The sequence below is a fragment of the Phyllostomus hastatus genome, unplaced genomic scaffold (genome assembly GCF_019186645.2).
Source record: "Phyllostomus hastatus isolate PE091 unplaced genomic scaffold, TTU_PhHast_1.1 phas_contig_159, whole genome shotgun sequence".
Taxonomy (NCBI): Eukaryota; Metazoa; Chordata; class Mammalia; order Chiroptera; family Phyllostomidae; genus Phyllostomus; species Phyllostomus hastatus.
The window spans coordinates 13,080,025-13,107,504 of NW_025333640.1; the positions used below are offsets into that span (position 1 = coordinate 13,080,025).

Below are 27,480 nucleotides of genomic sequence, written 5' to 3' on the forward strand. Positions count from 1 at the left end.
TCTGAATATGAAGATAATTCTGAGTGATTTTTGCATCAATTAACATTTTTCACTATTTGAAAAGAGTGTGACACGCCCTTCATGGTTTTGGAGACATCCAGATGGTTATCCTAAAGCATGATAAGATAGTTTATTTTGCTTTAGTTAGAACTCCAGTGATTAAACTCCAGTGATTAAACTCCAGGTGCATACTGTGAGCAGAATAGTCCTGGGATTGGTCTCCACACTGGGAGGAGGTACCGTCATCCACTGACCTTATTTCATTTGGTTAGGGCTATTTCTGAATCTGAGTTTAAAGAGTGCCTACAAACATTCTTCTCAGTCTCTCCTTAAGAGTGATTTTTTAATGGAGGACTTTATCTTTGATAAAATAATTTATTTCCCAATTTATTAAATAGTAACCTTAAATAGATTATTTTTTAATCACTTTGAGGGCTGTGTGATATGCAAGTAAAAGTGCAATTTATGTTGCTAAGGGCTGTCACTGAATGATAGGTACCTGAGAGGTGGTTATGATATTTTTCTTTTTATGTGTATGTTTGAAATTTTTCATAATAAAATATAATGCATTAAATGATATAATGATTCTTTTTGAAACGTTGGAAGTGTAAAATTCAATTATGGTAATGGTTGCACAACTCTGTAAATTTACCTAAACATGTAGAATTGTACCTTTAAAGTGGGTAATTTCTATGTTATAATAATTATACCTTTATAAAGTTTTAAAAATTAAATGCACTAAATTCATTTGGCAAAGACAAAACAGCGCTGGCTGGTAGGCTCTAAATGCATAGCTGATGAGGAATAATTATTCTAGTGTGATTTTTTTTATGCTTAGAAATACAATATATTATCTTCAATATCTGATTTTACTGTATTAAAAATTAATTACTTATTTTATTTAAGATGATTCATGTGCCTTGTCTTCTTTTTACAGAATAAAGAGCAGATTGAGAATGCTTATAAAGCCCTGATTAAACAATTGAAAGAATATAAAGTTTTTGCATTTGAACCTCTTTTTGGAAATTTAATATGGGACAATATGATGGAAGAGGTACTGAAACTTATTTTTTTAAAAATGTTTTATTTGAACTAATTTTTTAATTATAAAAACTGTCCTGTATACCTCTCACATAGCATCCTCTAATGTTTACATCTTATGTAACCATAGTACGTGGAGCAAAACCAGAAAATTAATATCAGAATAATACTATTATTAAACTTCAGACCTTACATGAATTTCACTTATTTTTCCATTCATATCTTCTTTCTGTCCTAGTTTCTATCCAGAGTGCCACATCAATTTATTTAGCTATTTCTCTCTATTCTCCTCCAGTCTGTGGTAGTTTCTCAGTGTTTCCTTGTCTGACATGACCTTGACATTTTTTAAAAGTATTGATCAGTTATTTTTTTAATATCCCTCAATTTGGGCTTATTTGATGTTTTTGCATGACTGGAATGAGGTTATGTGTTTTTGTCAAGCGTGCCATTGAATTGCTGTTGTGTCCTCTGTGCAGGGTATTAAAGTGCTCATACTGTTTGGCTTAACTCTGCTTCAGCTGGTGCCCACCAGCTTTCTCCACTACAAAGTTATACTTTCCTGACTGTGCAAATCCTGTTTCTTCTCAAACTTTTGCTGATGAATTTTAGAACCCACTGGTGGACTTTGTCTATAACACTTACCACTGATGTTTTTACCTGTGGTTATTTCCTATTTCACTCTCTCGTTCTACATTTATTCATTAGGGATCCACTGGGAGGGACAAGTGCTCTAGCTCTGCCATTTACTGGCTTATTTATATCAGAATGAATTCATGGATATATATCTTATATTATAGATTAAAGTCCAATATTATAATTATTTTGGTGCTCAAATTGTTCCAGGATTGAACATTAGAAACTCCTTCAAGTTTGTACTGGCATTCTTGTACAAACTGCCCCTCTGTTTTGTTTTTATAAACTACTTTTTTGAGGTATTTATCTTCAATATTTTCAACAGTGCCTCATTTTTTGAGCACTGTCTTATTTTTTGAAACCATAACATGTTCCAATCTCATCTTATATTTCCTCTGTCCCAGCCCTAAAACCAACCACTTCTCCAAGGATTTCTGGTTGCTTTTATTGGAAAATGGAATTTAGAAGCCAAGATCTGGGAATGATGTTTGTTCATTGTTACTGGGGTGTCATTGCTAGTAGGACTTTTCAGCAGACAGAGCAAGGAAATATATCTATGTATACTACTCATGTGTATGTATACATCTATTTTCATCTATAGATGAAATCTAGCTCCCTTCACCTATAATATATGTACTTATTTTTTCCAATTCTAGTATGAACATAAAGTAGTTTTAGAATTGCTAAGCATATCTCATGAGAAACATTTACTAAGTGGATTACAGGATTTATGTGCAATTCTTTTAATATATAGTCATAGAAAATGTCAAAATATTGTTTTCCAGTATTATTTAGGTTAGTTCCTTTTTTGTCCACCTCCTTTAGTGTGACTGTGTTTATTCATTATTAATAGAGGGAGTTCTTTGGTTTCAATTCATATTTCATTTTGGGTCCCTTCCACCCATATCCCAGTTGTTTTTAATTACATTTATTTTTTGGGGGGGTATGTGAAAGTTATATGAAACATTACTATGATTCTAAGAATTGGATATATACAAAAAGGTACATTTAAAGAAGTAGCACTTTATTCTTATCTTTGCTGCTCTAGTCCTGTTCTCTACAATTCACCCCTTTCCCAAATACTTTCTGTAGGTAAGTTGTCTCTTTCATCTCAAGTCTTCAATATTTTTAGGAAATTGATTACTACAGACTCTATTGTTTACAACTACATGGAAATCCCACAAAATGATGTATCTATATGGGTACGATAGAATTCCAGAAAAATGCATAATATAATTTGAAAAATATAAGAGTTGCCTGTAATACAATACCTCACATTAGAATATAAAGTGTGAGTTTCATCACTTAAATTTCATCAGTAGAAGTATAATATCTAGGTTTCAGTGTGTTGTCGTTTTATTCCTCTGAAAACTTTCATACTCATTAGACCATGATTACCCCTCAGAGGTAGAAACTCACATTTTTTAAATATATCCTTTCAATGGTGTTTTGTGTATTCTTATACAATGGAGAGCATATCATATATACCCTTTTTCACTTTCTAAGTGAATATTATTTAAACATTTTCTAATTATCAAAAAATTTTCACAATTTTTATTTTTACTGGATGCATAATACTTTCCTAATGATAGATATTTAAATTGTTTGAAAATTGGCTTTGACAAATAACCCTGTGATGAACATCTTGGCACATAAATCATGGGACACATGTTAATATTGTTTACGTCACTTAGATTCAGAATGTAAGTAGCTAAACAAAAAGTATCACCATACTTAATAATAATCATAAGTATTACCAAACAGCTTTGTAAGAATTCAGTACCTATTTGTACTCTTATTAGCAAAATCTGAAAGAAAATGACATCATATTTCAGTGCTATTATCATTAAAATATACTTTGCTAACTTGAAAGTAAAAGTAAAATATCTAATTGTTCTTTTTATTACTAAAGAGGTTGAACATTTTTCTTTTGTTATATTTGTTTCTTTTGTGTATTATTTACTCATGCCTCATTAAAAGCTTATATGTTTTCCTAATGATTTATAAGAGCTCTTTACATATTTAAATTTTTAAGGTTTTTACTGAAGTATTTGCTGGAATATTCTCACTTAAAAAGTTTATAATTTTTAGCAGCAACATTTATAGTTTTATATGGTCACATTCTTCTTTTCTGTATCATTTCTTCTAATAAGATCATTTATGAATAAAAATATTTTTAAATTTTTAAAAAATATTTAAAAAATTTTAAATATGTTATTTATTTATCTTTAGAGAGGGGATGGGAGGGAGGAAGAGAGGGAGAGAAACATCAATGTATGGTTCCCTGTCACATGCCCCCTACTGGGGACCTGGCCTGCAACCCAGGCATGTGTCCTGACTGGGAACCGAACCTTTGGTTTGCAGGCTGGCACTCAGTCCACTGAGCCACACCAGCCAGGGCTGAATAAAAATATTTTTGTAAATATCATGACATTTTACAATTTCTTTCTGTGACAGGCACGTGAAACTATTTCTCTGCTTAAGCAGCTCTGGCCAGAAGGATCTGACATTCGGCGTGTTCTTTGTGTTACTTCATGCTCATTGTCTTTGAGAATGTACCACCGCCTCTTGGAAAACAGAAGGAAGACTACCTCTGGTCAGGAAACTAACATCCAACAGGTATGATTATTATAACTTTACTGTGAAATATCATTGTTCTCAACTGTAGAAATTTCATTGATTTTATCTGCTGTTTCTTCCATTCAATATTCATTTATTTCCCTAATTTATTTATATAAACTTTCAAAAAAGGGAAAATGTAGAATTTGTTTGTAAAGAACACCTATTGTGCTGTGATAAGATTTAGCATTTTAGTATGCAGATGTTTCTTTTAGTACGCATTTAGTCAAATTTGTCCAACTATCCAGAGGAAGGGGAAATGAGAAAGGGAATTAGCACTTGGAGAGGTATTATAATATTAACAATGTTCTTGGCTCTTTATATGCCTCATGCTATTAAATTCTCACAACAACATTTCAAGGGAGGATTATTATGTGTATTTCACATATGAGAACACTGGAGTTCAGAGAATCCAGGTAACATTCCTCAAACCAAAGGTATGAAAGAGTCGTGTGGATTAAATCTCTGTCTGTCTTGCCCAAGTTCCACAACACCAAGCTGTATTTTGAAAGAATATTTCTGCTGTAGTGTCTCAGTGCCATCCTAGCTGGAATTACACTAAAAGTTTTACCCTTTTGGTGGTTGGTAGAGTTCATTAAGAATATGTTGACCAGTATGGGTTTGCTCTCAAGTAAATAGCTGTCCCTGTATGTTTGCACACACATGCTCACACACCCAGACACGCACTCTCAAGAACACAGGTTTGAACACAGACTATTTTGTGTGCAACTGGAATGCTGGGGGTCCTTGATTAAAGATTGTGATTGAAGGAAACTGAAATTTCTCTCTCCTACAATTTCAGAAATGAACAGGACTCATTATCTTTTGTCTAGCATTCTTTATACAGTATTCGGCTTTTTGATGTCTGCTTTAATATATCCTTAGTAAAATGTTTGTATATGATTAGGCATGCCATTTTAAATTGTTATCAAAAGTGATGCTACACCAAATGTGTCTCTGGAACTTCTAATTATCAGACCCTATTTGGCCCTTGAAGGTATTCTGAAACAAGTCTTAGTCTTATTTCACTTACAACCCTGATGACACCTGACGTGACTGTGAAGTCCTTGTTCCTAGCGTGTTAAACATGCCCACTTCTTGACCCTTATTCTAATTGGATAAGTGTTTTCTCATTCTGGTAATTTTTTAGTATAACTTTTAACATAATGCATTGGACAGCATAGAGCATTTACTCTGTGGCTCGTCAGGACTGAGTCCTGTAGGATCATCACTCTACGTGAGCTTCTTGGTCAGTTCATGTGAAGATCGGCTTGACCAAAAATACTGACAAATGCTTTATGTAAACATAAAGCTGAGGAGTGGATGAAAATTGCTGCTGAACTTGTTTCCTCTCCTTCTTACCTCACATTGGCATAAACTCAGTCAAGTTTATGTATGAAGGAAAAGACTTTCTCAAGAATGTAGAATGAAGAGCATAGTAATATGTGATTCCTGCATAGCAGGATACAGCTGCCGAATTTTGCTCGCTGCTAGTCTGTTTCACAGACAGCTGTTCTCTGCCTTACCCTCTTTATTTCATTCAGGGGGAAAGTGATTGCTTAAGCCTGCAAGAGATGGAAGATTTGTGTAAACTGCATTGTCTCAGTGTGGTTTTTCTACTTCACTTACCTCTTTCCCAAAGAGCTCGTATTAGATTCACCAGTTCCTGTTGGATTGAGGACATTCAGGCCTTGCTAAAAATGGTAAATATGTTCTTTATTAGTTTACTTATTTATTTTTTGTTTCAACTGTTTGTTGTAGAAATACCACAATCACCACAAAAGTAGATTTATACGCGAACAATGTCAGCCCTTTGGGGGCTTTAAAAGTTCAGTGGCCTCAATCAATCACTTTATAATTACAACAACTCTCTGTGGTAGTAATAATAAATAGCATCCTATACATTCAGCCTAAAGAAAAAGCCTCTCTGTTTTCTTTCTTCCGATCTCTGTTAAGATGAGGTTTTTGTTCCATCAACCATAAGGGATTGGTAACTATTGTGTTCTACTCCTGAGAGGCATTTCATAAATCAGAGTAATAATATATGACTTTTGTCTGTTATACAGGATAATTAGAGAAAATGTATAGACTTTAGGAAAATAGAAAGCAAAAACAACAGAAGAATTTTTCTGTTGGCCCACCACTTAATGAATTTTGGTTATTATTAACATTTTGGTTTATTTTCTTGATTTTAAATGCCTAGATTTATCTGTCATTATTTGTTATTGTTTCTAATATTGGAAATCTAGATATGTTTTTTCACATATTTTTTTTCTATTTCTTTTCACATTCTTGGCTAGCATCATTTTTAAATGACTACTAGTTACTTTTAATGGATGTACTATGGTTTACTTACCCATTTCTCTGTTATAGGATATTAAAAGGGTTTGAATTGTTGCATTATAAGTGTTGATATGCTGTAGGTTATTTGATATAAACCTTTTCCTTTAATCTGAAGATACTGACTTAGACCGATGTCCAGCAATGAGATTAGTGGATCCATTGACATGTGATCTTTTTTAAAAAAGGATTTTGATACTATATTTAAATGGTAAAGGTAGCTGTTTTAGAACCAATTAGTTTGGAAGCCAGTCCACAGATATTTATCTAATGCATATGAATTCTATGAAGCACTGGGCATACAGTGAGAAAAATAAGAACTACTCATCCCACCCTACCACCTTCATAGACCCACATTTTTGCAGCAAAGACAGATATTGAATTTTTAAAATTACTGTGAAGAAGGAACTACTCATTCTGAAAAGTATGGCTTCTCTTAAGAAATAAAGAGAAGTAACCCAAGTCTTGAAGGATGAGTAGGAGTTAGCAAGTTGAGGAGTGGATGAAAACTGGATTCCGGAAAATAAAGCCACATGAGTGATCATCCTGAAGATGGCATGACCAAGAAAGTGAGATATATCAAGTGTAACAGGACTAGAAAGAATATGGGAAAGTGATAAAGCTGAAGAGATGGGTAAGAAACAAATCATGTAGAATTCTATAGGTCTTGTTAAGGGAATGGAGATAAAACTTGACCATAAACAGAATGAGAACCAATTGATTGGTTAGTATCATTCAAGCAGGTGAGTAGTCCTTTCATTTAAAATATTTTCTCTGGCTTGCAATGTAAAGATTGCATTGTAGAGGCACAGCAGTGGATCTGGGGAAGCCAGTTAGATGACTGTTACCTTAGTTCACATTACTGTTGCTAATGTTAGAGATTAAGGGAGTAGTAAATTAGGATAATAGCAGTGGATAATTTCAGAATTAAGGTATAGCATTGACAAGTTTAGTGACTGAGTGTGGAACATGTGGGAAAGGGAGAAGTCAAGTGACTCTAAATCTCTAGCTGGAGCATTTGGGGGGTGATGCCATTGTACAAAGGACACTTGCAGAGGAAGAGCATGAGTTCAGTTTTAGAAATACAGAATTTGAGGTGCCAGTGAAATATCCAAATGGAAAGATCAGTTGATGTTAATTGATGTCATGTTGTTGATGATATCATTTTGGGAGAGACATATGAAGGGAGGGTTTAGGACAGAGACCTGAGATATTCCAATGTTAAATAGTTAAGGAAAGGTTGAAGTAATGACAAAAGACACTGAGAAGAAGATGCTTCTATGAATACAAAGGAAAGCCATGAGAATGGGTTGTTCTGAAGGTCAGTGGAACTGGGTCTTTTAAAGGTGGGTGTGGATAACCATATTAAATGCTATAGAGAATTATAGGAGATTGGGGGCTAAAAATAATACCTTGGGTTTAATAGCATAAGGCTCACTGTTGATCATAATTAAGAGGTATATGAATAGAGTGGTGGGAAGCACAATGTATGTTAAAGTGAATTCAGTAGTAAGTGGAAGGGATAAAATGCAGGTGAAGAGTAGTTTATATGTAAGAAGTTGAGAATAAGTAAAGTGACATAAGATAAAGCTGGAGAGGAAAGTGGGTCAATTAGAGTGCTTTTAAAATGGCAGCCCTGGCTGGTGTAACTCAGTGGATTGAACGCAGACCTGTGAACCAAAGCATTACCAGTCCAATTCCCAGTCATGGCACATGCCTAGGTTGCAGGCCATGTCCCCAGTAGGGGGTGTGAGAGAGGCAACCACACATTGATGTTTCACTGCCCGCCTTTCTCCCTCCCTTCCCCTCTCCCTACAAATAAATAAAGAAAATCTTTTTTAAAAATAAAATAAAATAGTAATGATTGAGCATGCTTAAATGCTGATTATAAAAGTTAAGAGAGGATAAATGAAAATACAGGGAAATTAAGGTGAGCAGGGATGGGATCTAGAGGATTTCCTTAGATGGAGGTGGATTTCCTTCTGTAATTTAGGATTGCGCGGATTACAGGATATGAAAGGAATAGTTACCATTTATTCTGAACCTGCTTTATGTGGCCCTAGCTACCTTGTTCAGACAAAACATTACTCTCATGCTTTCATTTTACAAGTAAAAAGCTTGGGCTCAGACAGGTTAAATGGATGATGAGCACAGTTAATAAATGACTAAGCTGAGATCTGTCTTCATCTCTGTTCAGCTGCCAAATCTGCACCCTTCTCACCATCCTTTGCTCTCTTGATGTGGGAAGCAGTTGACTATTCCATGGGCAAGTACCCCTCTGCTCTTTCCCATTCTCTGTGCTTCATTTTGGTAACACCCTATAGCTGGATAAGTTCAGATAACCTCTAAAATTTTCACAATACAAGGTCTATTCTGAGGTCTCAGGAGAAACACCTAAGCAAACTGAAGGGAGAGCTTCATATTTACTCAAATCTTGACACTCAAAGACCACACAGAGGCATTCTTGTATGAAGGGAATAAAATGAGGGACAATTGCTGTACAGTTTTCACATATTGCTGTTTACTCAGTGGTATTATGGGAGAGGATTAGTAGAGTGCCACTTGGTGGCAGGGAGGCTTACATAGCAGTGATTCTCAAAGTATGGTTGGTCCCCTGACCAACAGCATCAACATTATTGGGGACTTGTTATAATTGCAAAGTATTAGGCTTGACCCCAGGTAGCTTAAATCAATCTTTGGGGATGGTGCCTAGCAACCTGTGTTTTATGTAACAACCTTTCTAGATGAGGTTTATGCTGAAGTTTGAGAACCATTGCTTGATGGTTCCATGGAAATCTCTTTAGTGTTTTACTGTTATGCACTGCATAATGATGGAGATAGTTCTGAGAAGTGCATTATTAGATGATTTCCTTGTTTTACTAACATCATAGAGTGCACTTAAACAAAGATGGTGTAGCCTACTACTGTAGTTGTGTGTGTTGTAGTTTGAATGGCCAGCAAGTGGAGTAGGTTTGTTCACACCAGCATCACCACAAACACGGGTAAATCCTGACAATTGGCTTTTCTTTCTGTAATATAAGTATCTGAGTTAGGCTTTCGTTGCCTACACACCCATTCCAAAGAGGCATCCACTTCAAGATGACTATCTCTAATAAACACTTTGCCTGCCACAGAACAGCACAAAAAGCCAGGGTGCCTTCCCTCTACCCCCACCCCAGACTTCTTTGTTTTACAGATTTTGGTTGATTTCCATAACTGACCATTTGTGCTACCTGTTTTTTTCTCTTCCTGTGCTTTAAATTTTTGCTTTTATGTGTTAAATTCACCAATAATGAGTGAACCCACCAAATCCTAGGCCTCCATGCTTAACCCCAATAATAGCCAAACTCCAGGCCTATGCTCAGTCTCTATACCCAGGACCTGTGTTCCCCTGCCCTCCATCCCTCTTTGTATACTCTAGGGCCCGTAAGTAATAAGCTCTGTTTTTTTCCTTCAGAGTTTCCTAATTGTTGGAAACACTGAATGGTGTCTCCCAATCATACTGTAATACGAACCACAAGGGACAGGCTATTTGCAACATTGTTTTGAAAGGAAGATGTCTGTGGGGAACTTATTGGCCCACATGAATGCCCAAGGTATTTCTAGCCAATCGCATTGCTATTGATTGACTGAGATGCGCACAAAACAGTAATGCCCTATACTATGGCATTACAACATTATAGCTTTAGGGCAGTTTACACGTACAGCTTACCATGTCACTAGGTGATAGGAATTTTTCAGTTTTCTTATGATCCATGGGACCATGGTGGGTTGTATATGGGATCTGTTACTAATGTTATTGGGCCCTTGACTCTATCTGTAGATAAAACTACACTCAGGTAGGATGTTCCTAGTCCTTTGATATTTATGGCTTTATCATGAACCTTGGGCAGCCTCCCTAACTCATCTAGTTAGAGCTGGGCTGTTTAATGTAGTAGCCAGTAACCACAGTTGTGTACTTGGCACTTGAAATGTGGGTAGTCTGAATTGAGATGTGCTGTATGTTTAAAAGAAACCAGATTTCAAAAACTCAGTATGAAAAGCATGTAACATGTAAACTATTCTGTCAATATTTTTATATTGGCTACACATTGAAATAGAACTATTTTGGGTATGTTAGGATAGTTTAATATCAGCTTTTTTCTTTTACTATGATTTTAGAAAACTTAAAACAACATGTGCAGAGGGCCCATGTTACATTTTAACTGGATAATGCTGGGTTAAAGTTCCACATCAGTATAGATCAATAAGTTGTTCACATTTGGGAAGTGTTTGTGTTTTATCATTAAGGGAGTGTGGCATAGAGAAGCCTCAGTTTCCCCCTTTGAACTTAACTCCCCAAATCTATCAGTGACTGAGAGGGTGACCAGGCTTTCATGTGCTGAGGATGCTTCCTCCCGGGTACACTACCCTGAGCTAAGTGGGGTCAGTGAAGACATTCTCCCTGTGTTAGGTGGGAGCATAGCCTCGTATCATAAACCTGGTAGGTGCACTGTCAGTATAGACAGAGGAGAATCTTTGAGTTTGAGGGATTCAGCAACTTCTAGATCCCTGAACAATCAAAAACTCTTTATTTTTATGCTTTTTTGACCCAAAAGTAAAAATTTAAAACATTAAACCCTAAGTAAAGGACAGAGGCACATTTGAAGCCTTGGGACTGTGTCTGTGGGTGACAGTGTAAGAAAACACAATATTAAGACTCAAATGTGGATTTCTCTGCTTCAGAATAAAGAATGACACTGGGTTTATTTTTTTTTTTGGTCAGTTTAATGTTATGCTTTAATTTTTTAAGGTATGAAGTATTCATAAACACTCAGAATGAAAGGGCTTACATTAGGAACTGGAGAGAGCCCGACCAGTTTACCTGGTAGTTGGATTATAGAAATTTTTGAAGTCATATTATAGCTTATTGCTAATATAGAAATTGTCGATAACTTGGTTTTATTTCCAATTTTCAGAAAAAGTGGTGTGAACATTTTCTCCTAAGTAACATAGGCACTTTTGAATTTTGGAATCTGAATTTAATTCACGTTTGCGACTTAAGTGATGAGCTTTTGTTGAAGAATATTGCTTTTTACTATGAAAATGAAAATGTTCAAGGTACTGCCTTAGTGTATTACACTTTCATCCAGAAATAAACAGTGTAAAGAATTTAAAACTTCAAAATCATTTTCCTGTATTTCCAATATATTAATATAGCATAGCAATTATTCTCTCTTCATTTGTTGTTTACACAGGTGAATGTTTTATTTATTGCAGTGAGAATATTATATTTTAAAATTTCTCTTAACTTAATATTATTCCACAAGTGTTTTTGAAAAAATATTGGTTATTTAATGGTTGAATTTTTAATTTAATTATATGCATAACATTTTTCCATAATATTTATTCTGATTAATGTAATCATCCTACTATTAGACAGGGAATGTTTTTAAAAGTTAAAGTTCATTTATTCACTTATCACATGTGATTTGTTTTTCTCTCTCTGAGTTCTTTTCTTAGAATAACTTTTTTGTTGTTTCTTAAAGTAAAAAAATAAAACTAATTTTAGGAGAACTACAACTGATTGAGCATTATTTAATCTTAGACCCCTAGATCTGATTGTTTCATACTGCAAGCATTGAAATGAATTGGCTGCATATAAGTTTAACAAGGCTCTATAAATTTTCTCATTTCTGAAAAATCATAGTTTTGATTCAGTTTTATTGGCTGTGAAGTTTCGTGTAGCATCACATTTTTATTACCTTAAATGATAATTAGGTACTCACCATCTGTTACTGCTAGTTAAGATAGTTATAATTTTAATACTTAGTTATAAAATAAGGAAATGATAAAATTTTAAATGTATAATCTCAGCGTCAGTGCTAGGTGCCATTTTCATTTAGGTGCAGTGTAGAACTCACTGAAAATTTTACTGTTTTGCAAGTATTTCAGAGCTCTATGAATTTAGTGAAAATGTGTGTTTCTGTGCATATGTGTTTCTTTGTGTGAATGACTTTTAATATTTAGTATTTTTAACTATTACATAGGCCTACATTTGAGTTTGGGAAATGTCATTACGAAGGATTATAAATATCTCTGGAATGCTGTATCAAAGTTGGTCAGAAAGTTTGATGTTGGACAGCCATTTCCTCTGAGAACAACAAAACTTAATTTTCTTAAAAAGAATCCATTACCAATTGAAGGTAATAAACCTCTAAATTAATCTGAAATAAAAACATTATTTCTCTGAAAACGTTTTGAAAGTACCAGTAACTAAATGCTGCAAGTATAAATGACTTTCTGGCATTATGCCATTTAACAATAAATTACCTTTGTTTTTGTATCATCTGGGTAATATGTTATGACTATAGCTTTGAAGCGTTGTATGTTTTTCTCTTAAGTAATGTTGTGGTTTTTTTAAAGTCATATATATGTGATTTCCATTTTCAAAAATTTGTCAGTATAATAGATTAAGTGATAATCTTCTGTGGGAAATGAATGGCTGGATAAGGGATACTAAACATATTTTTATGTAATTATAGCTAAGCTCAAAACAACAGAGCTTAGGCCAGGGGCCAAAACTAAAGAGCCTGCTCTCTATGTAATACCAAGTAAATCACTCGGAGTTTCTGGTTATTGATCCACCCTCCCAAGAAATTGGGGCTCCAGACTTATTAGCAGGGCCAAGACAACTCTAAGCCAGAAATGAACTTTGAGTGGCCAAAGGAATCTGGCAAATTCTCTGTAAAGGAACACAACTTAAACCCTGGTTTTATAGGATTTTCTGCCAAATATTAGGGCAAATGCAAATTTATAAAACAACAAAGGAAATAAGCCCTATGAGAAATAATAAGCTAAAGAACTAGAACTCTTAAGTACTTCAGATTTTATAATTATCAAATATAAAATATACTATTTATGTGTTTAAAAATAAAGAAGTAGCCTTGGCTGGTATGGCTTAGTGGATGAAGCACCAGCCTGCAAACTAAAGGGTTGCTGGTTCAATTCCCAATGAGGGCACACGCCTGGGTTGTGGGCCAGGTCCCCAGTAGGGGGTGTGTAAGACACAACCATACATTGATGTTTTTCTCCCACTCTTTCTCTCTCCCTTCTCCCCTATAAAAAATAAATAGATAAAATCTTCAAAAAAAATAAAGAAGTAAAATATGAGATTTGAAACATGAGCAGATGACAAAATATTATAAAACACCATTTTTATTTAAAATAACCAAATTTGTAGACATGACTGTATTGCCAACAGAAGTGTTTCTATATGATGAGTTTCAGGAAGAAGAAAATGATCCCAGAAGGAATATGAAAAGAAAAGCTAATAGGAACTTGGGTGTATTGATGTAAAGATATTTCTCATCGTATGGAGAAAGAATATATGATACATACATTCTCCTTCCTCCTGTCAGGATGAGTTCCACCAGACAGAAACTTGAGTGCAAGTTGTTTATTGATCCCAGAAAAGTCAAATAAGGTAGTGGTAAGATTAGATAAGGAACAGAAGAAAAGGAATGCAGGACATTTTAATGAGTAGGTTTCCACTGTGGGCAACTACAAGTACATGTTACTGGGAATCTCAGCCTGTTGCTGAGGGCTATCTCTTGAGCATTAAATTCTGAACACTGCTGCTCCACATGGGCTGCAAGATAAAAAGTGCTCAGGCAGAGAGTTGGAGAGCTTTAAGAGGAAGGTATTGAGCAAAGATAGAAATAGTGAGCACCAAGATGGTAACAGGCAGAGAGTGATGTCAGGTTACTTAGAATTATGAACCAGATACTAAATAAAGCTTTTACTAGCCAACTATCATGTATATGATATATATGTGACACATATGCTATCTACCTACCTACCTACTTACATGATGTTTATTTTTGTATTCTATTATATGTCAAAATGTTTTAATGTGGGAAATAGTCTTATGGGAAGGGCTGGATTTGATAAACACAAATAAGATCAATAAAAAATGTTTTTAAATGTAAAGTTTTAAAAAATAATGTGTAAGAGCCATGTATGAAAGTTTCACATTTGACCTTGTTTTAAAATTTTATTCGTTTACAGATACCTCCAAGGAAAAGATGCCCAGTTTGGGTTTTATTCCAATGTCATCTGAAGTGATTGATAAATTTGCTGGAGACATTTTGAAAGATTTGCCTTTCCTAAAGAGGTATAGGGCCAAAAGTAGCTCTATTCATACTTGTGTGGAATGGAGAATTAATCATTAAAGATTCTTTGAAATGTAACAGATCAGAGTATATTAGATGTAATACATGTTTGTAACACATAATGAGTTTAATATCAAATTTATCAATGTAGCCCTGGCTGGCATAGCTCAGTGGATTGAGCGCGGGCTGTGAACCAAAGTGTCACAGGTTCGATTCCCAGCCAGGGTACATGCCTGGGTTGCAGGCCATGACCCCCAGCAACCGCACGTTGATGTTTCTCTCTCCCTCTCTCTCTCTCTCTCTCTCTCTCTCTCTCTCTCTCTCTCTCTCTCTCTCTCCCTCCCCGCCACTCCCTTCCCTCTCTAAAATTAAATAAATAAAATCTAAAATTTATCAGTGTTCTTTGATCAATACTAGGTGTAAGTCAACATGGTTCTAATCTCAGAGTAAAATCACCCCAGCTGCATGTTTTTAATTAATAAATTAATGAATGGATATTTGTGGTTGTTGATGGGACTGTTAAAAACATGGAGTGGATTCTGGGTTATGAAATCCCTAATAAACTGTTCTTGGGATTCAACCATTTACATCATATCACAGAAAGAGGAAAAAGGGCTATGATTTTTTAAAAATATTACTACAAAGTGTAATCTGTGTTACGTTATAGTTGAAAGCATGCACTTTAAAATATGGATATATTTCCTTTCTCTCCCAGGGATGATCCTCTTGTAACTGCACTGGTTAAACATAAGAAATTTGATGAACTCTTGCACTGGCATTCGCGCAGGCCCCTCAGCGATGATTATGACCGGACGAAGTGCCAGTTTGACGGTGAGCTCTGTGACTCTGGTGAAATAAATTAAAATCGGTTTCACTCTCTGCCTTCTATCTCATAATGAAATATTAGCATATTATGTGCCACAAATTCTATTTCCTGAGTATGAGTAGTCCAGAAGATATTTAGATGAATGTCGGTAAAGATGGTGATGAAAAGTCCCATCTTGTTCCCTGACAGTCATGCGTACACATGTATGCAGGTGTCTTAGGAGGAAGTACCCAGACACTGCATTTGTCCCCACAAAAGTTAGAAGCTATCTTAAGCAAACACGGTTTATAGTTGAAGAAATCTGTGTATTCCTTGAGGTCAAAAAATATTGAGGTCATTGTCTTTTAAGCAATTGCAGTTACTCTCCCACTGCCCAGGTGACTGTGTGTAGCAAGTGCCAGCATTTTATCTGCCTGCATGCTCAGGATGGTAGGAACCGCAAAAGGAGGCCCATGGAACCACTCACCATTGAGCAACAGATTGAATTAGGGATCTGGTGTCCTTGGTTCATTCCTTATTTTCATCTCACCTTTGTCTACCCTTGTGTTCACTGCCACCCTCTTTCAAGTTAACAAAACTTACTTTCAGAAGAATCTAGGAGTGTGCATAGTAAGCCTACTTGTATGAAATACTTATCAGGCTGCTTATATAAACAGCTACCAAGATTTTGCAAGATGTGAGGGGATATTTTAGATTAATCATTAACATCCTTCAAAGTGGTTTGATTTGATAAATGTAGATAGACATAGAAACATTAACTCTGTTATTCCCTTTAAGTGAGTAGTACAGTTTTCCTTGGGTAAAAGAGTAAGTCACATCTTGATTGTTAAAATTTCCTGTTATTGGATTTTGCCATAGTACAAATTTTTCTCAACTGCCAGGTTGTTGATTCTGTGGCTGTGGTCTGGAGTAATGAATTTTCTGTCCAGTGATGCAAGAAGTCAGAATTTCCCAAATGAATACCTTCTTGACCTTGCCTCTACCTTCCTTTTCCTAACTTTACTCACAGGGCACATGGCAGAGGTAATACCCAGAATCTGTAATTCTTCATAGCATCCTGATACTTGTTTTGAGAGGTAAACAATGAAAGACTGCGTTGTCACTTATATCCTTTAAATAAAGTAAGGAATTATTTTATAGAAAAGAGAGTCTGAGTGAAATATTCCTTCTTTAACAAAAGTGAACAGTAAATCACTGTTTCAAACTAAAAAGTAAAGTGCATGTTTGGGTAGGATGATGTGAATAATCAGTGAGAATACTATTGAAAAAACATAGTTGTGCTACATTTAAGTCTTTTCTTTTTCAGAAAAATCTAGAGATCCTTATGTTCTTAGAGGTGTGCAAAAGTATCATGTTTTTCAACGATTTTATGGAAATTCATTAGAATCGATCACTCCCAGAATCATTGTAACTCAAAATATCAAGCCAAAGAAGAATTTCAGTGAACCCAAGAGCAAAAAGGCAAATATAAATTCTATAAATTCTATCAGAATGTTTTATTCTTTTTTGTCTCTTCTTAAGCTGATTTTTATTCAATCTCTGGTAGTTTCTTATATATATATGTTATATATATATATAACATATATATATATATCCTATTTTATTTACTTGCTAAGATACTCTAAACTGCATATCTATGCATATTAAATATACATATTTTTAAAGTGAGACATTAAGTGACTAAGGGCTTGGTTTTAGAAATGTTGAAGTAACAGGAAATATACAGCTCTTTGGAAGTTCTGGTTCAAGATGGCGACATATAAGAGATTCCTGAACTCATTTCCTCCCATGGACACAGTGAATTTACAGCTGTCTTAATTATTCCCTTTAAGATTCCCTTGGAAGGGAATCCAGAAACTAGCTGAGTGACTCCTATACATTGGGTGAATGAGAAAAACACCCAACAAAACAGAAAGAGACTGAGACATACTCTTGCAGTAAACCTCACCTCTGACACAGTGACATACAGGGTGGAGCAAAAGTAGGTTTACAGTTATTCATATGGAAAACAATACAATAATCAATAAATAATAATACAAGAATAAACAAAGTGTTTCACACACTCACATCTGTAAACATACTTTTGTCCCACCCTATAAAATTAGGAAGGAATTCACAATTCTCATCTCTCCCTCAGGAGGGAAGGGTTTGGACCCAACATCTTATACCCCAACTTCTAATAGGTCCCCCCAGACATCTACTCTGAATGCCAATGGGGCTTGCTCCCATGAGACCCACCAGACTATAGCAAACAAAGACATGGTTCTTAACAGGCTTGCACTGTACTGGCCTAGCTACCCCCAGGGCTCAGCCAGAGGCTGCAGACTAAAATAGCTATCTCCCATTCTTTCCTTGAAAGAGGCTAATTTTCATACTTTAAAAGCTGCTGCCTTCGGGTCATTCTCATCTCTATATTCCCCCTCTGGCCTGCTCCAGGTGGACAATGTAATAATGTAGATAAATGTAAGATGTTTTGCATAACCCAAATGGTAACCACAAAGCTAAAACCTATAACCCATAGACAAAGATAAAAAGAAATAAATCTAAGTAAACCACTATAGAAAATTATTAAATCACAAAGAAAGAGAAAAAGAGGAGAAAGGAGCAAAGGAATTATAGAATCAGCCAGTAAAATATGTAAAAAATGGTACTTGTAAGTTAGTACCTGTCAATAAGTATTTTAAAGGCAAATGGACTAAATTACCCATTCAAAAGACATAAACTGGCTGAATGAATAACAGCAGAAGACTCAATTATATGCTGCCTACAAGAGACTCACTTTTACTTTAAGGACACACAGACTGAAAGTAAAGGAGGGAAAAAGATACTCCATGCAAATGGGAACCAAAAGAAAGTAGGAGTAGCTATACTTAACTAGAGGAAATAGACTATAAGTCAAAGACTTTAATAAGAGAGAAAGAAGGTCATTATATAATAATAAAGGTGAGAAATAAAAGTAAGAACCTGAAAGCTTTTTCTCTTAAGATCAGGAATAAGATAAGAAAGCCCACTCTTGCCACTTTTATTCAAAATAGTACTGAAAGTCCCAGCTAGAGCAATTAGGTAAGAAAAAGAAATAAAAGGCATCCCAACTGAAAAGAAAGCTAAAACTGTCTCTCTTTGCACATGACACAATAGCATATGTAAAAAAAAACAAAACTCAAAGACCAAAATCTCTGAAGACTCCACCAAAAGATTTTTAGAATCAATAAATAAATTCAGTAAAGTTGCAGGTACAAGTCAATGTACTGAAATCTGTTCCATTTCTATACATTAATAATGAATTATCAGAAAGAGAAATTAAGAAAACAGTCCTGTTTACAATTGAGTGAAAAAGAATAAAATACTGAGAAATAAATTTAGCCAAGAAGGTGAAATACCCATACACTGAAAATTGTATGTCATTGATGAAAGAAACTAAAGAAGAAACAAAGAAATGGAAAGACATTCCATGCTTATGGACAGAAAGAATTAGTATTGTTAAAATGTCTGTACTACCTAAAACAATCTATAGAGTCAATGCAATCACTATCAAAATTCCAATGGCATTTTTCACAGAAATAGAACAAACAATTCTTATATGTAAAATCTAAAAGAAAAGTGAAAGTTCTAGAAACAGATAGTGTGTAAGTTACCAGGAGCTGGGAGTTGGAGGAAACAGGGAGATTGGTTAAAAGTACAAACTTTCAGCTCTAAGAGGAATAATGTCGGAAGAGCTAATGTAAAACGTGATTACTGTAGTTGATAACCTTGTATTGCATCATTGATATTTGCTAAGAAAGTAAATGTTCTCACCAAAAATAAATAAATAAATAAATAAATAGATACCTAGATAATAAATAAATAAATAAATAAAGTGAGGTGATGGGTGGGTTAATTGACACAATGTAGGGAATTCTTCCAAAATTCATATGTGTATCAAAATCACCATGATGTACATTTTAAATATTTTACATTTTTGTCAAGTATGCCTCAATAAAGCTGAAATTTAAAAAAAAGGAAGTCCATAAAGAAATGAGAACATTTGTTCTTATAGTAAACAAGCCCCTTCCCCAAGCCCAGCTAAGTGGTCATTGATTTTCTTTTTTCCATGATGACCTTTTTCACAGCCAATTTTATTATTAATGAGACTATCCAATTACAGGTTTTTCTGTTTCACTTAGGGCTACCAAGAACCTGCTGCTGTGGTTTCTCCCCCTCCTCCCTCTACTCCTTCTTTTTCTTCCTCTTCCTTCTCTTCCCCCACTTCCTCCTCCTCTCTTCTTCGTCTTCCTTCTCCTCCTCTTCTTCTTCTATCCCCTCTTCCCCCACTTCCTCCTCACCCTCCTCTTCTTCCCCTTCCCTCCTCTTCCACCTCCTCCTCCTTTTTCTCCTCCTTCTTGACATTATAAAATGTCAAGTTTACAAAGATCCTCATTACATAGTATAGGTTATAAAGACTGAAAAAAGTTCATGCTTTTTATTCCCTGCATTGTTAGAAATTAAACAGTCTCATGGGAGTTAAACACCCTTAGCACTATGTAAGTGTGGTCTTCTAGCAGCAGTTTAATAAATGTGCATATTCCAGATAGAAACATTTTCCACAGCAAAGAGCCAAGGGGTCACCCTTGTCCTATTGAGACAGAACCATGCTGAGTTAACCCAAGGCAGTACATTTGGAAGATTAAAACATTAGGAAACCTCAATATTTATTGATTAGAATTAAACACTGAGAAAGTGATGGCAACTAAAATGGACTTCATTATAGGCAAAGTTTACATATGAATTTCATAACTAGCCAGAATAGTGGAAGGTTTGTCAGAATTCTCCTGTGAATATAATTTTCTAATTTGCCTTTTTATATTAATAAACCAAGGTGAAAAAAGTGGCTCCATGTTGTATTTTAGGTCAATTAGAAATGCATATCTAGATGGAGCAAATCATTTGTATTTATATTGTTTATTCTATTCACTCCTTTTCTTTTTTTCTTTTCTATTTCCTCATCCACTCATCAAACATTGTGAACTAAACTAAATATTTTGGCTTGGGACATACAACAAATTTCCCACCTTACTGTTTCAAGGAAATTAATCTAGAGAGGGAGTATGACGAGTAAAATCATGGGTCCAATACATGTGATGAGAGCTTTGATAGTGCTTTGATGCCCAGGAAGACGAGGAACACATGGTCTAGTCTTAGAGTTAGGAAAGGCTTCCTATAAGAAATATCCTGAAGGACAAGTCAAGGACAGAAAGGTGACCATGAAGGAATGGAGGAGGAAACCAATTAGAGACAACAGCAGGAACCAGTGCATGGTGTTTCTGATTTTAGTTTATTTACTCTTTGATTTATAATCTACACCACCCAGAAACCTAAAAACTTATCTCCATGGAGTTTTTATATTCATTAAATTAAACTGTCATAAGTTTTCATTTAAAAGAGGTTTTAATTTTCAGAAACAGACAGAAGCTAAAATTTTGCCTATTCAAGAATGGGGTGATGGTCAAAATAACCTATATACATTTAAATATATTGTCTCATTCATGAAATATCATCTAAGAATGTTTCTATATTGATTCATGATGTTTCTTTCCTTTTGGGGCAGGAGACAAAGGCTGAAATAATTACTAGAGAGAATAAGAAGAGGTTATTTGCCAAGAAAGAACAAAAAGAAGAGGAAAAATGGAATGTTCTGTCATTTCACATTGAGGAACAAATGAAAGAGAATTTAAACAATGGAATACAGAACCTGGAAGATTTTTTGAAATCATGTAAAAGTAACTCAGTGAAATATCAAGTTGAAATGACTGGGTTAACTGCCTGCTTGAAAGCATGGAAAGAACATTGTAGAAGCCAAGGAAAAGGTATATGATATAAATATATAAATATAAATTAATATATATATATTTAATCCTTGTCTGAGGATATGTTTATTAATTTTAGAGAGCGAGGAAGGGAGAAAGAAAGAGAGAGACAGAGGCAGAGACATCGATGTGAGAGAGAAACATGGATTGGTAGCCTCCTGTACACGCCTCAACTGAGATTCGAACCTGTAACCTTTTGGTGTGTGGAACAATGCTCCAACGAACTGAGCCACCTGGCCAGGGATGAATTTTATTTTGATGAATAAAAAAATACAGTGATGATAGCTGTCACCTATTATCTGGAAATTTGTATTAGAAGCCTTAGACACATTATCTGATTTTATTTGTATAAAATTCCACTAAGTATTCTTACCTTTATTTTATCAATGAGCAATAAAATCTCAGAGTGGATCCCAGTAGTAAATATTCAGCACATTCACAGGTAAATTCAAATCAAATCACAATCAAAGAGAGGTTTGAGAAATACTGCTTGCGAATTTGTGGGAATAGTTAAGGGAACCAACAAAGATGGGGAAGCACCCAGGGAGAATTTGTTGTTCATCTTTGAGATCTGAAATATAAATATTTTCTTTCTGGGTAAAACTGGGATCATGTCTGTGAGCATGCTGAGTTCTTCCAAAAGTTGCTGTGGTTCTATGTACTCTACAATGGCTACAGGAGATAGTAGAGAAGAAAAGGCAAGCAGAAAATAAAGGAGACATATAAATTGGTAGCAGGTGAAGTGATCTGAGTAAAGATAATTGTTGTCAGTCTTGAGCATTTCCACACTTGACACACATTTAACACGTGGTCACCAGGTTCTTTTTTTTTCCACACTGTCATTTTATTAACTTCAAGTTGCTCTAGCAGTCATCTTTTCACTGTAGACTTTATCAGAGTGAAAAACAAAGACTTGACCTTTATGTTTTTCCTGAACCAACATGCTGTATCAGGATTTAAGTTGGGTTTTACTAAGAGAGATCAGAATTAACAGTGGTTTATCTTCCTGAAGAGTAATAATTCTGGACTAAATTTCTTTTGTAGTTTCTTAGAGCATTTAGTAGAAGTTTGGTAATATTTGTAAGTGTAAGTTGCTTGGAAGACAGGTGAAACTGAAAACAGCCTTAAAATGGGAAGTATGGAAAGATTAGCAATAAGGAGGGGGAAAAGGTTATGTATGACTATAAAGAAATGAAGAGGAATTAGTGAAGTCTGTATCCAGCAGTTGTATTAGGCTGATTGAATGGAGAGGCTCTGATCATTATAAGATAATGCCAAATGCTTATCTATGGTCAACAATAGACCTTGTAAATGTTGCTAAGTTTTAACCAGCTATTTAAAGTTATCTGAATATTTTTCTTTGAACATAATAGAGAAGGCATGAAAATAATAGTTGAAGAAAATATTTGCTGTTGCCCAGAACTTATGCAAACTTGGGCTTTAATGATCTTATTTCTATCATAGACTATAAGATTTTTCTTTTTCTCCAGCACTTACACAGCTACTTCTCAATTATCCATGGAGATGATGAAGTGGGCATAGTTGCACTTTAATATTATTTTACTTAGTACTTTATTATTTTTGATGGTCTTTATAACAATTTTATTGTGTATTCTTTGCTAAGGTGAAAACACAAAAGATTTAAGTATAGCTGTTCAAATGATGAAAAGGATCCACTCCTTGATGGAAAAATACCCAGAACTTTTGCAAGAGGCAGATCAGCAACTCATTGCCAGATGCCTTAAGTATTTAGGATTTGATGATTTGGCAAGTTCTTTATATCCAGCTAAGGTAATGTATTCCAAATAGCTTCATCTTAATAGAGTAATTACTATGTATACATAAAGTATCTTGCACATATAGCCACCTCTTCTAGATTTTTTAAACTGAAAATATTTACTCTGAATTCATAATCATTATTGGCAATCTAACTACCCAAATTTGAAGTCATCTAGAATTAGAAAGCTTGTCAAGTGCTTGTTTGAACAAACATTAAATAATCTTTGCAGACCCTTCAGACTAATTCTGTGTTTAATTGTAGCAAAGAATTTAAATACTATATTCTAATTATTCAATTACCTTTAAATATAAATCAGATTGTAGCTATAAGCACTATAGTGGATATTTGAAAATCTTGATGTCTGCTAATTTATTCATAGTAAAGGTGATTAGGTGGTAAAAGACTTCAGTGAATATTACAAAATTTTTAAAGTGGTAAAATAATTTTCTCAAAGTGCTAGTAATAAATATTTTTAATTATTTAAATGATGTTATAATTTAAAATCACTTTCAAAATGGACTTTTACAATAATACAGGTTGCAGGAGATGACATGAAAGAGAAGAAAAGGAGTAAATATTCAGTTGGCACTGGGCCCGTTCGGTTTCAACTGCAATATATGGGTCATTATTTGATACGAGATGAGAGAAAAGACCCGGATCCCAGAGTTCAGGATTTTATTCCTGACACATGGCAGGTAATGATTGAGTGAAAGAACGATTTTTGTATTTTATTATTAAATGTTATCTCAGGAGCTTCTCATTATAGTGGCTGTACATATTATATTTGCAATTAACTTCTTAATATTGAGTCATATCATTTAAAGTTATTTTGTCATTGGGAATATCAGATATAGACTTTTTTCAATTTAAAGAAAGTGAAGTTTTTATTTCATTAATTTTTAAAAAATCAATATACCATTTCCTTGGAGGTGCTCTGATGAACCCACATGTATCTTTTTGAAGCTGTGTATCATCCAGTTGTATCAGGAGGCGGCCTCCAAGGTTTCCCTGTGTCAAGAGGATTTCATATGGAAATATAAAATGTGCACATAGGAATTTGGTACCTTAAACTATATAGACAATAGATATTTGCATACCTCATCTGTCACCATAGCAGCTATTCCTCTATAAATAAATATGTAATTAATATTTATAGATATAAAATTTGGAATAAAGTGGTGTGTTTCTGCATAGATTGAACTATATAAAATTGCTGATAAATTGGACATGTTTACCTAAAAAAAGTGCAATTGCCTAGGTTCAGTCTAATAGACTGTCCCATTCAGAATCTGACTTCATCTTTTTTGTTTCATTTTGAGGAAGATAATATCAGAAATGTTTACTTTCATGTCATATAGCATTTTCTTTCTAGGACAATTTAGTGTTGATGTTTTCTTAAACTTAGCACCAAAATGAAAAACATTATCTCTGAGGGGTGTGTCCCAAGAATGTTGCTTTGGAGAATCAGAGGAATTCAGAATGAGATGAGAGACTCTTGTTTCGTACCAATATCGCACTCAGCCCCAAGACCCAGTCCTGCCCACCACTTTGCTCAGACTGATGACTTAGGTTTACATTTGTGGATCGTAGGCACTTTTTCCCCCCACACAGAGAGTTCACAGTCAGAGCCTAGATAGTTGTACATACTATTCTTTAATTCAAACCCCCCAAAACTTAATCTCCCATGGTTCCTTCTAAAATAGGATAATCTAACCATAGTCATAATTGTGGAGCTCCAAATTTCTTTTTCTTATAGTGGATTATATTCATTTATTTTAAATTACTTTAATATTAATACCCCCTTCACCTATTTTTGTCCCATTCCTCACCCCAACCTCTGGCTGTTTGGCAACAAACAATCTAAGCTTTGGTTTTTGTTTCATTTTTTTTTCTCTTTTAGATCCCACATTTAAGAGAGACAATATAGTATTAATCTTTCTCTGACTGACATTTCACTAAGCATGATGATCTCAAGGTCCATTCATGAAGTTGCAAATTACAAGATTCCAATTTTTATGGCTTAATATCAATAGCATTCTATTGTATATATACATATACACAATGTATATATACATAGATACCATGTTTTTTTAATTCATTTAATCACTGATGGACACTTAAGTTTTCTTCATTTCTTGGCTTGTAAATAATGCTTCAATGAACATGGGGATGCATATATCTTTTCAAGTTATTGTTATCACTTTCTTTGAATAAATACCCAGAAGTGGAATTGCTGTATCATATGATAGTTGTATTTTTAAGTTTAAGAAATTTCCACCCATTTTTTCATTGTGGCTGGACAAATTTACATTCTTTTCAGCACTGCAGAAAGTTTTCCTTTTCTCTGCATTCTACCAACACTTGTTATTTGTTGTATTTTTGATTAATAGTCATTCTAACAGGTGTGAGGTGGTATCTCATTGAGGTCTTTAATTTGTATTTCTCTGATTATTAGTGATGTTGAACTTATCTTCATGTACCTTTTGACCATCTGTAAGTCTTCTTTGGAAAAATGGCTGTTCAGATTATCTGCCCATTTTGTAGTTGAATTGTTTATTTGTTTGTTTGTTTTTGCTTCCACACAGCTCTTGTATGAGTTCTTTGTTATTTTGGATATTAACCTTTAATTAGATATATAACTTGCAAATCTTTTCTCCCATTCAGTAGTTGTTCTCTTTCATTTTGTTGATGGTTTCCTTTGCTGTGCAAAAGCCTTTTAGTTTGATGTGGTCCAACTTGTATTTGCTTTTGTTGACTTTGTTTTTGATGACAGATTGAGAAAATCATTGCCAAGTTCTATGTCAGGAAGCTTAACACCTATGTTTTCTTCAAGGAATTTTATGGTTTCAGGTCCTAGATTTAAGTCTTTAATTCATTTTCAGTTAATTTTTGTGTGTGGTATAAGATAGTGGTTCATTTTCAGTCTTTTGCATGTGGCTGTCCAATTTTCCAACACCATTTATTGATGAGACTCTCCTTTCCGCATCACATATTCTTGACTCCTTTTTTGCACATTAATTGATCATGTATGCATGGGTTTATTCTTGGCTTTTCATTCTGTTCCACTGATCTGTGTGTCTGTTTTTCTGCCAATGCCATGCTCTTTTGATTCCTATAGCTTTGTAATATAGTTTGAAATCAGGAAGCATGATGTCTCCAATTTTGTTCTTTCTCAGGGTTGCTTTGGCTAGTCAGGGTCCTTTGTGGTTGCATACAAATTTTAGGATTATGTATTTTATTCCTGTAAAAAATGGAACTGGAATTTTGATAAGAATTACATTGAATGTGTAGATTGTTTTGGGTAATATGGACATTTTAACAATATTAATTCTTCTAATTTATGTGCATAGAGTATCTTTATATTTATTTGTATCTTTTTTCATTTCTTTCATTAATGTCTTATAGTTTTAAGTGTACAGATCTTTCACCTCTTTGGTTAAATTTATTTCTCAGTATTTTGTTCTTTTTGATACAATTGTAAATGAGCTTATTCTGTTAATTTCTCTGGTAACTTGTTGTTAACATATAAAAATGCAACAAGTTTTATGTATTGATTTTGTATCCTACAACTTAAGTCATTTATTATTTCTAGCAATTTTTGGTGGAGCCATTATTGCTATCTACTTTCCTTCTAAAATTGCTTTTGCTGCATCTCATAAATTTGGTATGCTATATTGAAATTTTCATTTGTCTCAAATTATTTTTGTATTTTTCTTTTGATTTATTCTTTCACCCATTGGTTGTTGAGTAGCATGTGGTATAATCTTTCCATATCTGTAAATTTTCCACTTTTCTTTGTGTAATTGATTTCCAGTTTCACACCATTTTGGTTGGTCATGCTTGATATTGCTTTATCTTTCTTAAGTTGATTACAGTGGGGGAGCAGGAGAACCAGTGCTCACTTCAGTGGAAAATACAGGGCAGTCAAGTTCTCTTCATTAATCTCACAGACACTGTGATTCTTTTGATGGTCCCTTCACTCCGAGGTGTGTCCCAGAATGGACCTAGATTAATAGAATGTGCAGATTGGGGCTCTGGGTGTTTTTTTCCACATACTTCCCATCATACAGGCTTCTTTGAGTAGTCATCATTGTGATGAATAAAAGGATAGGCTGAAAAGTGGTGAAGATCTCACATCCCCTTCAAAGTAGGTACAGGAATTTTTGTTCTGTATAGGAATTAGAAGATAAGTAATAAAATAGTGAATCATTATTTTTTTTCTCCATTGCTTTTGTATCATCATAA

At 34.4% G+C, this 27,480-nt stretch overlaps 1 protein-coding gene across 3 annotated transcripts in view; it reads left to right on the forward strand.

The window, feature by feature from the left end:
- Positions 1–27,480, forward strand: part of LOC123813846 (probable ATP-dependent RNA helicase DDX60) — a 100,550-nt gene that overhangs the window by 20,347 nt on the left and 52,723 nt on the right. For all 3 annotated transcript variants that reach the window (XM_045831263.1, XM_045831261.1, XM_045831262.1), the window contains 11 exons: positions 938–1,054; positions 4,132–4,293; positions 5,838–5,996; positions 11,592–11,733; positions 12,663–12,818; positions 14,683–14,788; positions 15,502–15,617; positions 16,919–17,073; positions 21,197–21,455; positions 23,080–23,246; positions 23,772–23,930. In XM_045831263.1, the coding sequence (XP_045687219.1) occupies positions 938–1,054; positions 4,132–4,293; positions 5,838–5,996; positions 11,592–11,733; positions 12,663–12,818; positions 14,683–14,788; positions 15,502–15,617; positions 16,919–17,073; positions 21,197–21,455; positions 23,080–23,246; positions 23,772–23,930 (1,698 nt within the window). The remainder of the gene's footprint in view (positions 1–937; positions 1,055–4,131; positions 4,294–5,837; positions 5,997–11,591; positions 11,734–12,662; positions 12,819–14,682; positions 14,789–15,501; positions 15,618–16,918; positions 17,074–21,196; positions 21,456–23,079; positions 23,247–23,771; positions 23,931–27,480) is intronic.